Source organism: Salmo salar, chromosome 08 (genome assembly GCF_965601325.2).
Source record: "Salmo salar chromosome 08, fSalSal1, whole genome shotgun sequence".
NCBI lineage: Eukaryota > Metazoa > Chordata > Actinopteri > Salmoniformes > Salmonidae > Salmo > Salmo salar.
In genome coordinates, this window is record NC_138298.1 from 23,290,809 (window position 1) to 23,304,310 (window position 13,502).

Below are 13,502 nucleotides of genomic sequence, written 5' to 3' on the forward strand. Positions count from 1 at the left end.
ACTTGCTATATTGTATTTACTTCGCCACCATGGCCTTTTTTTGCCTTTACCTCCCTATCTCACCTCATTTGCTCACATTGTATATAGACTTATTTTTCTGCTATATTATTGACTGTATGTTTGTTTTACTCCATGTGTAACTCTGTGTCGAACTGCTTTGCCAGGTCGCAATTGTAAATGAGAACTTGTTCTCAACTTGCCTACCTGGTTAAATAAAGGTGAAAATAAAATTAAAATTAAAAATATAATTTAAAAGTATGCATTAAGTTGTCTGTAATAGAATACACGTGTCAACAACGAATGTAGACAAAAGCTTTTCTATAGCTTCTAAAATACTATGTTTCACAATTCAGGACTGCGTGGTGGCTTCAATATAGAACTACACTCCAGGGGTTAAACATATAATTTGGTACACCACCCCGTTCCCGAAAATGGATTGCTCCTACAGACAGTCACGCGGCGGTGACTTGCTTTATAAAGCAGGCAGACAGGCGTCCAGTTATACTGTTCGATTGAACGTTAGAATGGGCAAGAAGAGTGACCTAAGGGACTTTGAGCGTGGTATGATCGTAGGTGCCAGACGCGCAGGGTCCAGTATCTCGCAAACGGCCGCCCTCCTGGGCTTTTCACGCACGACAGTGTCTGTGGTTTACAGAGAATGGCGCGACAAACAAAAAACATCCAGTCAACGGCAGTCCAGTGGGCGTAAACAGCTCGTTGATAAGAGAGGTCGAAGGAGATTGGAAAGAATCGTGCAAACTAACAGACGGGCCACAATTAGACAGATAACGGCGCAGTACAACAGTGGTGTGCAGAACAGTATCTCTGAACGCACAACTCGCCGATCCTTGTCACGGATGGGCTATTGCAGCAAACGCCGGGCAAATGAAGAGTGGAAAAACATCGCCTGTGTGGAAACGGTAAAGGAGTATATGGAATACAGACCGTTCCATTGATTAGATGGGTCAGATTTGTTGAATGTGCGCCAAACAAAGTGGATGTCTCAAATAAGGGATTATTTATGTATTGTCACAGGACCACAATGTGGTTACTTAAATCCGATTGATATGTTTGGCTGTTTTCGCGGCAAAATGTTTAGAAGTTGCCCCTTTTAAGGTTCAGAAGAAGTGACTGCTAAATACTAACTCCCGTTCATATAGCTAAACTTGTTAGGTAGCGTACAGAAATCGGTGGTAGTCAGTCGTTTTTTAACTGTAATACGGTTGATTGGTGACGATGACGTGTTGATGTTGACGTCCATATAAGCGTTATACTCCGATTTTTACCTTAACGCTGTGTAAAATAAATTGCCTAAATGTAAACTAATTTCATTGGGGCAATGAAGAAATTGGGAATCTTTCCTCCACAGCCCTTTCCCCCTATGCGTTTCCATGGCAATTCCATTGTTTTGGTCGAGTTCGATCGACTTCTTTACAGCATCTGTTACGAGCAGTCAACGAATGTTTATTTCCAGCCATATTATTCCTCGCAACTACCACGAAGGAAAACAAAAAACGTACTGAAACTGGCCAACAAGCTCCACGTTCAAGTGTCGATATGTTGTACATTGTGTTAATAATTTGACATGTATAATGTATAGGCAAGACAATTAACATGTTGGTCGCCGTCTTGTGAAATAGCCGGTCTGAGTGACATGAGACCGAGCAAAAGGCGTTCAGTGTGTGGGTTGCTAAAACTCCGTTCGACCCTCTCTGGCTTTTCATGCATACATTAATACAAGTATTCAACATTGAATGCATTTTGATTTATATTTTTACGTTATTACTGCGAGTAAACAGTCGTCATTCTTTAGAGCGTTTAGATAACTGCATCTCAGGAATCGCCATGTTGTCATTCTGTCGTCTTTGAAGCTCTAGAGGAAGGAACTCCATCTTTGTTTAATAATTTCCAATAGTGTGCAACTGCAGCCTGTAATTCGGGGCGTTGTTGTATGTGGGCATTCCTGCATCTTTAGGGACTCCCCCCTCCCCTCCTGCATCTGTAGGAACGCCCCGATTAGAGCACAACATCTTCATGCTTGTGTGACACATTTTGAATGTGGATCAAAAGGGAAATAAATGTTTCACCCTCTCCTGCTGTGTACCGGAGTCCTCTTTGCCTGCTAGCTGGACACTGTCTAGTTCCCACGGGGGACCAGTACGGAGAAAAACAATTATGAAATGTATGCATTCACTACGGTAAGTCGCTCTGGATAAGAGCGTCTGCTAAATGACTAAAATGTAAATGTAAAAAAAATGGTCGCTAGCAGAGCAGTCGGGAGGCTGGGGTGACACTGCTAGCTTGTTAGTTAGCTAGCTAGCTAGCACACTTTCACCCTCACATACCTGAGAAAACCATGCCTGACAGGCGTGTGCGAAGGACACTGTTTACCGGTTGCCTCCCGCTACCACAACAGGTGGGAGGCTGGGGCGACACCATGTGCTAGCTTGCTAGTCAGCGACACTGTTAGCTAACACATGGCGTTGCCCCCGCCTGCTGTGTACCAGAGTCCTCTTTTCTTGCTAGCGGGACACTGTACCGGTCGCTCCCACTAGCACAGCAGTCTGTATTTAACAATTTTATTTGTATTTACAGAAGGCATACAAGTTTTAAGGCACATGAAAGTTGTTCCAGAAGAAATTTCTGCCAAAAAATGCATTTTGATAAACTTTTTTAAATATTCAAATGGCTCTCCTGTGAAATGGTGACCTGCGACATACGCCTAGATTTTTTCTGAAATGAATCACATTTGATACCATTCCACTCCAGTAATTAACACGAGCCCATTCTCCCCAATTCAGGTGCCACCAACCTCCTGTGCCCAAGATAGACCAGAGCCTGTCATTTCCAATGGGAGCAAATTAATCATAGTTGGCAGAACAACCAAGGAGATGGGCAGAGCATGCACGAGCTAGTGAGATCCTATTGGTGCGTTCTAGCATTTATTTGCATATTTTTCATATGGAACACCTACAATTTATTTTACTTTGGTAAAGTCTACAAAACTCAGTCTGTTACAGATTCTAGTTTTGGAAACACAATACTGTATGGAGATCAAATGTTTAATAGATGAGAAATTGGCAGAATGTCGGCCCAAACTCCATCTTCTCCCATTGCCGGCCACTGGGCTTCCTTTCATCACCATATTTAGTATTGAGTGACCAGATGCTAACCAGACGCCAACCAGATGCTTCACATTTATACAACTGGTGAAATATCTGGCTGATTGTTCTGTGCTACTGGTGTGTACTAGCTATAACAAAGAGGAAGTGAGGCCCAATTTAGCTGAAGATCTTTCTCCCTCCAGCAAGTGGGTTTGTTTTGCCAACCAAGCAAGGAGTTTTTGTATGGCGGTCAATGTGTTTTGAATTTGGTCAACAAAAATGTATGGCCAATCTGCTACGTGAGGTTTATTTGATCGAATATGTTTCATAATGTTCAGTTAAGTGTACTGATATAGGTCACGTGACATCTAGCAACCTTCAGAAAGTATTCAGACCCCTTGACTTGTCCACATTTTGTTACCCCATAATAACAAAGTGAAAATAGTTCTTTTTAAAAAAAAAAACAGAAATACCTTATTTACATATGTATTCAGACCCTTTGCTATGAGACTCAATTGAGCTCAGGTGCATCCTGTTTCCATTGATCATCCTTGAGACTCTTCTACAACTTGATTGGAGTCCACTTGTGGTAAATTTAAATTGATTGGACAGGATTTGGAAAGGCACACACCTGTCTATTTTAAGGTCCCACAGTTGACAGTGCACATCAGAGCAAAAACCAAGCCATAAGGTTGAAGGAATTGTCTGTAGAGCTCAGGGAGGTGACCAAGAACCTGATGGCTACTCTGACAGACTTCCAGAGTTCCTCTGTGGAGATGGGAGGACCTTCCAGAAGGACAACCATCTCTGCAGCACTTCACCAATCAGGTCTTTATGCAAGAGTGGGCAGACGAAAGCCACTCCTCAGTAAGGCACATGATAGCCCACTTGGAGTTTGCCAAAAGACACCTAAAGGACTCTCAGACCATGAAAAACAAGATTCTCTGGTCTGATGAAACCAAGATTGAACTCTTTGGCCTGAATGCCAAGTGTCATGTTTGGAGGAAACCTGGCACCATCCCTACGGTGAAGCATGGTGGTGGCAGTATCATGCTGTGGGGATGTTTTTCAGCAGCAGGGACTGGGAGTCCAGTCAGGATCAAAGATGAATGGAGCAAAGTACAGTCATGGCCAACATTTTTGAGAATGACACAAATATTAATATTAAATATTAATTTTCACAAAGTCTGCTGCCTCAGTTTGTATGATGGCAATTTGCATATACTCCAGAATGTTATGAAGAGTGATCAGATGAATTGCAATTAATTGCCAACTCCCTCTTTACCATGCAAATGAACTGAATTCCCCAAAAACATTTCCACTGCATTTCAGCCCTGCCACAAAAGGACCAGCTGACATTTTGGGTCCATGGCCAGGACACTCCCCAGACCTTAATCCCATTGAGAACTTGTGGTCAATCCTCAAGAGGCGGGAGGACAAACAAAACCCCACAAATTCTGACAAACTCCAAGCATTGATTATGCAAGAATGGGCTACCATCTGTTAGGATGTGGCCCAGAAGTTCATTGACAGCATGCCAGGGCGGATTGCAGAGGTCTTGAAAAAGAAGGGTCAACATTGCAAATATTGACTCTTTGCATCAACTTCATGTAATTGTCAATAAAAGCCTTTGACACTTATGAAATGCTTGTAATTATACTTCAGTATTCCATAGTAACGTCTGACAAATATCTAAAGACACTGAAGCAGCAAACTTCGTGGAAATTAATATTTGTGTCATTCTCAAAACTTTTGGCCACGACTGTACAGAGAGATCCTTCATGAAAACCTGCTCCAGAGCGCTCAGTACCTCAGACTGGGGTGACGGTTCACCTTCCAACAAGACAACGACCCTAAGCACACAGCCAAGACAACACAGGAGTAGCTTTGGGACAAGTCTCTGAATGTCCTTCATTGGCCCAGCCACACCCCGGACTTGAACCCGAGCAAACTTCTCTGGAGAGACCTGAAAATAGCTGTGCAGCCATCCAACCTGATAGTGCTTGAGAGGCTCTGCAGAGAAGAATAAGATAAACTTCCCAAATACAGGTTGTAGCTTGTAGCAGCATACCCAAGAAGACATGAGGCTGTAATCGCTGCCAAAGGTGCTTCAACAAAGTACTGAGTAAAGGGTCTGAATACTTATGTAAATGTGATGGTTTTTTTTTATACATTTGCAATATTCTAAACCGTTTTTGTGTGTAGATTGGGGGGGATCATTTTAGAATAAGGCTGTAACCAACCAATATGTAGAAATTCAAGGGGTCTGAATACTTTCCGATGGCACTATATCGGAGATGGCTATGCATAAGGCTAATAGCATAGTATCTCTCCATTGAATACAGGCTCATCGAATATTCAAAAAAGTTTTACAATAATGAGATGTATTCACCAATCCAAAGAAAGGACAGGCAGGAGCTAGACAGCCCGCCGTGCCGCTTTTGTGGACAACGACTCCCATTGTTATGATAGACAGGCATGTATCGTGTCAGTATATCCATAATAGTTGGCTATAGCTAGCTAGTCTTCTGGGGGGGGTTGTTATCGGTGGTTGGCGTCCAACGTTATGGTGCATTAGCGCCATGTACTGTACTGGAGCGCCCCTAGGGGTCTCCCGCCTATGTACTGTAGTCGTAGCTTAAAAATGGACCAATAGAAGTATAGAGTTTCCTGTAGGAACACCCTGATTTGCGGGCTGCAGTTGCAACCTAATTTCTAACAAACTGTCCTATCGGTTCGCTCGACGGCTAGTCAATTAATTTACCTCAATGTTTTCGCTTTAGAGTATATTTGCAATCCTTTCCATTGCTGTAGGGTAGGTCATGGCGGGCAGTCAGGCTTCTCTTGCAGGTCCTCAACTGCACGGCAGCGCTTAAAAGGGCAATGGCTAGCCTGTAGCGAGCTTGCTAACAAAAAGCATTGCTTGTGTCATTAGTGACTGAACAGCGGGCAAGTGAAGGTAGAACTGTATTGTGCGGTTCTTACTCGTGGCAGCTGGTTTAAAGAAACAACCGCGGTGCCTCGACATAAAACATCATGCAACCAAATACCTTTATTGATGGCTCCACTCGACAGCCTTATCAATGTTTCACTTTGCCAATGTGCGAATCATGATCATTGACGTTCAACGTTAACATTCTTAAACCTTTTTGTTCCGCAACGACTGTCCCTGACTATTAAATGTGAACTCTGCTCTTTAAACAATTAAATGTAACATTTTGTAATATTCATACAGAAGTCAAGAAAACTGTCAGTGGAATAACAACCACTCCTATCATTGCGGTCCATATTTTGTGTATTGACCTTTTTCATCCTGAAGTTTAGATTAAAAGCTTTTTGTTTTTATCCATGAAAAATATTGATGCAGCAAGTTACTGTTGCCAACATGTGACTATTCTAAACAGGTTTCTCACAACTTTTATATAAATGCATAAAATAACGTTTTTCATAATATGGGTGCATTATCCATTGAGTGTTTAATGTATCTGTAAACATAACATGCATGCGTTTTGTTTTTTCTTTCTTTGAATTACATGGATTACAAGTTAACAAATTATTTTATCCTTATAGGTACGAGAACTTGTCCTGGACAACTGCAGATCAAATGAAGGGAAAGTCAAAGGCCTCACAGAAGAATTTGTAAATCTGGAATTCCTCAGTTTGATAAACGTTGGCCTAATCTCAGTCTCCAACCTTCCCAAACTTGGGAAACTCAAAAAGGTGGGGTTTTTTTCTCCATTTTTAACACAAGCTTACAGTAACATTTGTGTTGACTCCTTTTGAAAAATACATTAAATTCTGCCAGGGGGTGGTATAGAAAGAGCCATTGGTTCGTCCCTAATGGCATCCTATTTCCTATATAGTGCACTTTTGAGGGCCCTGGTCTAAAGTAGTGCTCTATGTAAGGAATAGGGTTCCATTTGGGACGTAGTCATTATTTTCTGAAAGGCTGTTACTTTCTTTGGTGTTTTTGGACAGAAGTGACTGATATATCTTCACATTATGTTGCAGTTGGAACTCAGCGACAACAGAATCTCTGGTGGCCTTGACGTGCTAGCAGAGAAACTCCCCAACCTCACACATCTAAATCTAAGTGGGAACAAACTGAAAGACATCAGCACGTTGGAACCTTTGGTAGGTACACCAAACTCCCAGTAGAGCACAATACAGTGCGACACCATCTCATTGTCTCAGGCTATGCCTCAAATTACATTTCCCCATATAGAGTTTTGACCAATTTGGTCCCACAGAAAAAGCTGGATAGCCTGAAGTCTCTGGACTTGTTCAACTGTGAGGTGACCAACCTGAACGACTACAGGGAGAGTGTGTTCAAGCTGCTCCCTCAGCTCACCTACCTGGACGGGTACGACGTGGAGGACCGGGAGGCGACCGACTCGGACGGAGAGGTGGATGATGACGACGATGATGGTGGGCAGCCATTTAGTTTGTGTTTTGAGGGAATACAAGAAATGTAAGTGCAGATGTGCATTGAATTGAGGGTCTTCTGTAGCTCAGTTGGTAGAGCATGGCACTTGCAACGCCAGCATAATGGGTTCGATTCCCGGGACCACCGTACGTAAAATGTATGCTCGCATCACTATAAAACGTCTGCTAAATGGAATATTTATATATTACAATCCATATGTGTTTTGTCATGGAAGGCAATTCTGTTGTGTATTTGTAGGGTTTGTCGGCATTTCTGTGTGATGACTGACAATGGAGTTGGTGTATTTGTTTTTTAGGAGAGGATGAGGACGTAGAGGAGGAAGACTTTGATGAGGAGGATGATGACTATGAAGAGGAGGGAGTAGTAGTAGGAGAGGATGATGAGATCAGCAGAGATAAGGAGGTAAAGCCATTTTTGGTTTGTTTGTGACCCAATAGTTTAAAAAGATCAACAGATCAATATGGTTTGAGAGCTCTGTGGATGCTGACCTGCTCTGTCACTTCTCTCCAGGAGGAAGACCTTGGCATTGATGGTGAAGTTGACGAAGATGGTATGTCATTCATACTTCGTCACAAGCTCACTTTTGGATACTTTACTAAGTACAGTACCATATGGTATAGGGATGCACGATATATTGGTGAACATATCTAGTTAACGCCAATGTGCAAAACCGATGTCAAAGCTGACATGCTGTTATGTGAATTTTGTTATCAATGTTCATAAACTTCAATTAATCTACTCAGTCTGCAAGTTTGTAAAATACTGGTTGATTGAAACAGACGAGAGTCCCAGCTTACAATAGTCAAAATGTTTATTCACGAGCGTACTCTGAAGTTCATTATACAAAGACATCCATTTTATAGTTCACTTCCTACCTACGCACATACATCCACACAAACAGTAGATATCCTACGCACATACATACACACAAACAGTAGGTGAGTTGTGTGCTTCTCCAGAGTTCTCACCACTGTGTATCACTACCCAGCGCTGTCTGTTCCATTCCCCCGAGATTAGAGAAACCTTGAGAAGTACTCCCTGTCCTATCATAAGTTTCTCAGAGTTCTAGCCAGGTCGAGCCAAACAGTTTTAATTGTTCTCGGTATTTTCTTAGACACACACATACATCTCCCTCCCAGTCCAACCTGGTTGGACTTATGTTTAATACTTTAATTATTCATTATACATGCTACATAAACAACTAATTAGTTACGTTTCAGGGTAGAATTATTTAATCATTATCTTTTAAACATATACATTATTTTATCACATGCATACATATATCTCCACTAACATCAAGGCGGTGACCCGATCCTGTAGGTTCATGCTCTACAACATTCGCAGAGTACGACCCTGCCTCACACAGGAAGCGGCGCAGGTCCTAATCCAGGCACTTGTCATCTCCCGTCTGGATTACTGCAACTCGCTGTTGGCTGGGCTCCCTGCCTGTGCCATTAAACCCCTACAACTCATCCAGAACGCCGCAGCCCGTCTGGTGTTCAACCTTCCCAAGTTCTCTCACGTCACCCCGCTCCTCCGCTCTCTCCACTGGCTTCCAGTTGAAGCTCGCATCCGCTACAAGACCATGGTGATTGCCTACGGAGCTGTGAAGGGAACGGCACCTCCATACCTTCAGGCTCTGATCAGGCCCTACACCCAAACAAGGGCACTGCGTTCATCCACCACTGGCCTGCTGGCCCCCCTACCTCTGAGGAAGCACAGTTCCCGCTCAGCCCAGTCAAAACTGTTCGCTGCTCTGGCACCCCAATGGTGGAACAAGCTCCCTCACGACGCCAGGACAGCGGAGTCAATCACCACCTTCCGGAGACACCTGAAACCCCACCTCTTTAAGGAATACCTAGGATAGGATAAAGTAATCCTTCTAACCCCCCCCCCCCTTAAAAGATTTAGATGCACTATTGTAAAGTGGTTGTTCCACTGGATATCATAAGGTGAATGCACCATTTTGTAAGTCGCTCTGGATAAGAGCGTCTGCTAAATGACTTAAATGTAAATGTAAATATAAGGTAGGTACGTACATGAGCTAATGACGCCACGTAAAGATTTTGCGCTACACGTGCTACAGAATTCCTAACCTAGCCCACAATATCTGAGCAGTCAACAAGTTGAGCAGTCATTTGAAAGAGTAAGAAAATTTCAGCAAGAAAACTCAAAGGCGAAATCCATTAAAGCCAAGATAATGGAATTCATTGCCCTTGACAATCAACCGTTCTCTGTCGTGGGTGATGTTGGCTTTTGCCGACTGGTCGAGCACTGGTACCAAGGGCGCTATTTTTCAGATGTTGCCCTACCGGAGTTACACAGTAATAGCATTACGACATACGTACTATGGAGCGCCGTTTGGGTCTTTGCGTGTCAAAAATGATACAGTAGCACTGTCAAAGCTGTACAAAAAAGTCTGCAAACACTGTCCACGAACGATGTTTACAATACTGCGTTGGTAATAAAGCGTAATTTGTTTGACCGCATCTTCTGGGGTAGCTAGCTTTAGGTAGCACCAATACAACCAGCTTGAAAAACAATGATCAGTAGAAACTGCAGTCATTTTCATTATTCTTAGCAATGATTTAGAAATCATTGTAAGTATTAGCTAGGTAGCCACTTGTTGTTCGCCTATTGAAATGAACTTCAGTTCATGAAAATAAATAGCTTGCCAGCTACTTAACCCTGTTGCCCAAAGCTAACATTATAAGCAGCCAGCTAACTTCATCTGGCTAGTGAGGCTCGACCGGACCGGGTTATGTATCGTGAAGCTAGCCACAATAAGGATTAGGCACAATAGTGGAATTTGTGGTTTGCCTTATAAATAAGTGTCATTGACAGTGATGCAAATGAATACAAATAGTATAATTATGCCAAACTTTTATTTTGAAGGCTAACCGCAAAGTCCACTATTGTGGCTAATCCTTATTGTGGCTAGCTTCACATATGTGGGTCCGACCACCATTAATCAAATAAGAACGGTCTTATAAATTAGGGTTATTTTAGATGATGACACCTAGCTATGCTACTGAAACAGATGTGGTTTTGCTATGTTTTTGGGAAGAACATTGTTTGCATCCATGAGCTAGCTAGCTTCTTTTTTTATGACCAACACTGTGCGAGACAACTTTACCAGCATCATAGCATATGTATCGATGAATCGTTGTGACATATGAAATACGAATGATGGTGTAATCAATTTGTAATAACTACATAAACTAACGAACGTGTTAAATTATTGTGACGTACAGTCATATTCAGGTCCTGATTGGTCAACAAGCTTATTTGACACGTCAAATTGGTCACACTATTTGACGTGTCAAAAAGCTTGTTGACCAATCAGAACATGAATATGACTGCATGTCACAATAATTGAATGCGTTCATGAATTTTTTACGTAGTTATTACACATTGATTACACTCACTTGTATTTCATGTCATAACAATTCATCGTTATGTATCTTTTTTTGCTGCGCAAAGACCCAAACAGCGTTCCATAGAAATCCTGGTTGAGAATGAAATGACTGAACGAAACAGCACAGCAAGTAAGTGAAATAAATACGTTTTGATGATGTTTTACTGGTAATGGGGACATGTGTAAATGCCATCAAAATAACTTTTTGGTCAGTTTGTGTGTAACATTTATTTAACTAGGCAAGTCAGTTGACGGCCTACCCCGAGCCAAACCTGGACGACACTGGGCCAATTGTGGACCGCCCTATGGGACTCCCAATCACGGCCGGATGTGATACAGCCTGGATTTGAACCAGGGACTGTAGTGACGCCTCTTGCACTGAGATGCAGTGCCTTAGACCGCTACGTCCATGTGTGTGTGTTAAGCATTCTTGTACAGTTAAATAGTTAAGGCTGCTAAAATTTTAAATATTGGTTATCGGTACCAGGTTTTTTGGCAAGGAAAATATCGCATATCGGTATCAGCCAAAAATGTCATGTCGGTGCATCACTAGTATAGTATAATGACCCTTTCCCATTTCCCCCAGAAATCAAGGCTGTCCAAGGAGAGAAGATAATGCAAGAGCCTGACAACGATGATTATGAGCAAAAAACGACAGCCTATCAAGTTACCAACCCCTTCCCTCCCCACCCTGCCTACGCCATGTCTCTCTCCCAGCTTTGAGCCCGTCTAGGGCAAGACTGTACCAGACGGTTGGTTCGAGTGAAGCTGCCTGTGTCCCATGGAATCGAGAGACATTCCCAAGGTTCTCAAGCAGCGCACCACTCCGCATTCCACAATTTCGCTGTCAACTCCCCTTTATGTATACCTGTGTGAGGACTTCAGGATTGGTATTTCATTTTGGGTCTGCACTTTTAATATTTTTGTTGGATGAATTATGAATACATTGTTAGGTTTATTTCTTACCCGTTTGTCTGCTTTATCTTTATTTTTTTCCCCCCAATAAAATTGCTATAGCAACTGTGCGACAAGCGAGCTGGGATTTTGTGTGGCCGCCTGTTGCACAAATCAAGGTTATAGCGACTTTTTAAAAAACTTTCTGTATGACCAAACTTTGTAAATAAAATGTTAAAGTTTTGCGCTAGTGATAAGTCTAGAACTCATATTTATATCACACAATATGCACCAAATTCCTCAATGGATACTCCAGTCACTCTACGAGATGACATGTTGCAGCTTATTTTATTTTGAAGGGGAGGGAAGGAAAAAAAGACCAATAGGAACATGCGTTTCACTGCAACTCAAATTTTATTTGTCACATGCTTTGTAAAAAGGTGTAGACTAACAGTGAAATGCTTACTTGCAGGCCCTTCCTAACAATACAGAGAAAGGAAATAAAGTAAAGCATGTAATAAAAATAATAGCAGATGTACAATGAATAACGATAGCATGGCTATATACAAGAGGTACCAGTACCAAGTCTGTGCAGGGGTACGAGGTAGATATGTACATATAACTAGGAATAAAGTGACAGTAGCAGCAGTGTGGTGAGTCATGGTTAGTGCAAGAAGGGTTATTGCCGATAGACGGGGTAGCTATTTGGTTAACTACTTAAAAGTAGAATATGCAGAAATCGTGCCGCCATTACCTGGTTGCTAAAATTCTAATAGTTTGCCTAATTTCAGTTTGTGCCTAAGCTCTGGACCGCAAAGCCAGTTCCACTGCTTATTTTTCATTGTTCCCCTCTAATCAGGGACTGATTTAGACCTGGGACACCAGGTGTGTGCAATTAATTATCAGGTAGAACAGAAATCCAGCAGGTGCCGGACCTCAGGGTAAGAGATGAATACTACTTGTGTAGAGAATCATTGTACCATCTAAACCGCTGAGAAATATATTCTCAATAACCAAAGTTTTCTTTCAGCTGTTAGAAGCTGGTGTACAAAACCGAAAGGAAAAGACCACTTAACTTAACAGTAAGCATAGAAATAGAGCACATAGAACAGATCTACTGCTTCTTAGACTTGCTTTCAATGAGCATGATAGATCTATAACCCACATTTCTATGTGAATTTGGTCAGGTCACCCAAAAAGTTACGTTGTAGCTTTAAGAACAAATTCTTATTTACAATGATGTACACCACTCGGGAGGCCATCATTCGAGAATGGGCCATAGTATAAGTATTAGGACCAGGAAGATGTTGTGCCACAGATTATTTTTACGTGGATCCATGGTTACATACACTGCATGACCAAAAGTATGTAAACATCTGCTCGTCGAACATCTCATTCCAAAATCATGGCCGTTAATATGGAGTTGATCCCCCCCCTTTGCTGCAATTTTTTTCTTTCACTTTTATTTAACCAGGTAGGCTAGTTGAGAACAAGTTCTCATTTAAAACTGTGACCTGGCCAAAGGAGGAATTGGCTTTGGGGGTGACCAGTGAAATATAACTCCTGGAGTGGGTGCTTCTATGGTGACCAGTGAGCTGAGATAAGGTGGGGCTTTACCTAGCAAAGACTTATAGATGAC

At 42.2% G+C, this 13,502-nt stretch overlaps 1 protein-coding gene across 5 annotated transcripts; it reads left to right on the plus strand.

The window, feature by feature from the left end:
- The first annotated feature begins 446 nt into the window (after positions 1 to 446).
- LOC106610273 (uncharacterized) lies at positions 447 to 12,113 on the plus strand. Of its 5 annotated transcripts, none has more exons than XR_014393078.1 (8): positions 447 to 920; positions 6,675 to 6,824; positions 7,116 to 7,238; positions 7,355 to 7,532; positions 7,847 to 7,953; positions 8,062 to 8,101; positions 11,209 to 11,380; positions 11,556 to 12,113. XR_014393078.1 is itself a non-coding variant. In XM_082978451.1 (8 exons), exons 1-7 carry the CDS (start codon positions 525 to 527, stop codon positions 11,052 to 11,054), a joined length of 1,014 nt encoding a protein of 337 aa, XP_082834577.1. In that variant the 5' UTR covers positions 449 to 524; the 3' UTR covers positions 11,055 to 11,099; positions 11,556 to 12,113. The 5 variants fall into 5 exon arrangements, 4 of the variants coding, with proteins under 4 accessions (XP_082834577.1, XP_082834576.1, XP_014065007.1 ...); XM_082978451.1 differs by lacking the exon at positions 11,209 to 11,380 and adding an exon at positions 11,035 to 11,099 and having other exon boundaries at positions 449 to 920; XM_082978450.1 differs by lacking the exon at positions 11,556 to 12,113 and adding an exon at positions 11,035 to 11,099 and having other exon boundaries at positions 449 to 920; positions 11,209 to 11,382.
- Positions 12,114 to 13,502: the final 1,389 nt, after the last annotated feature.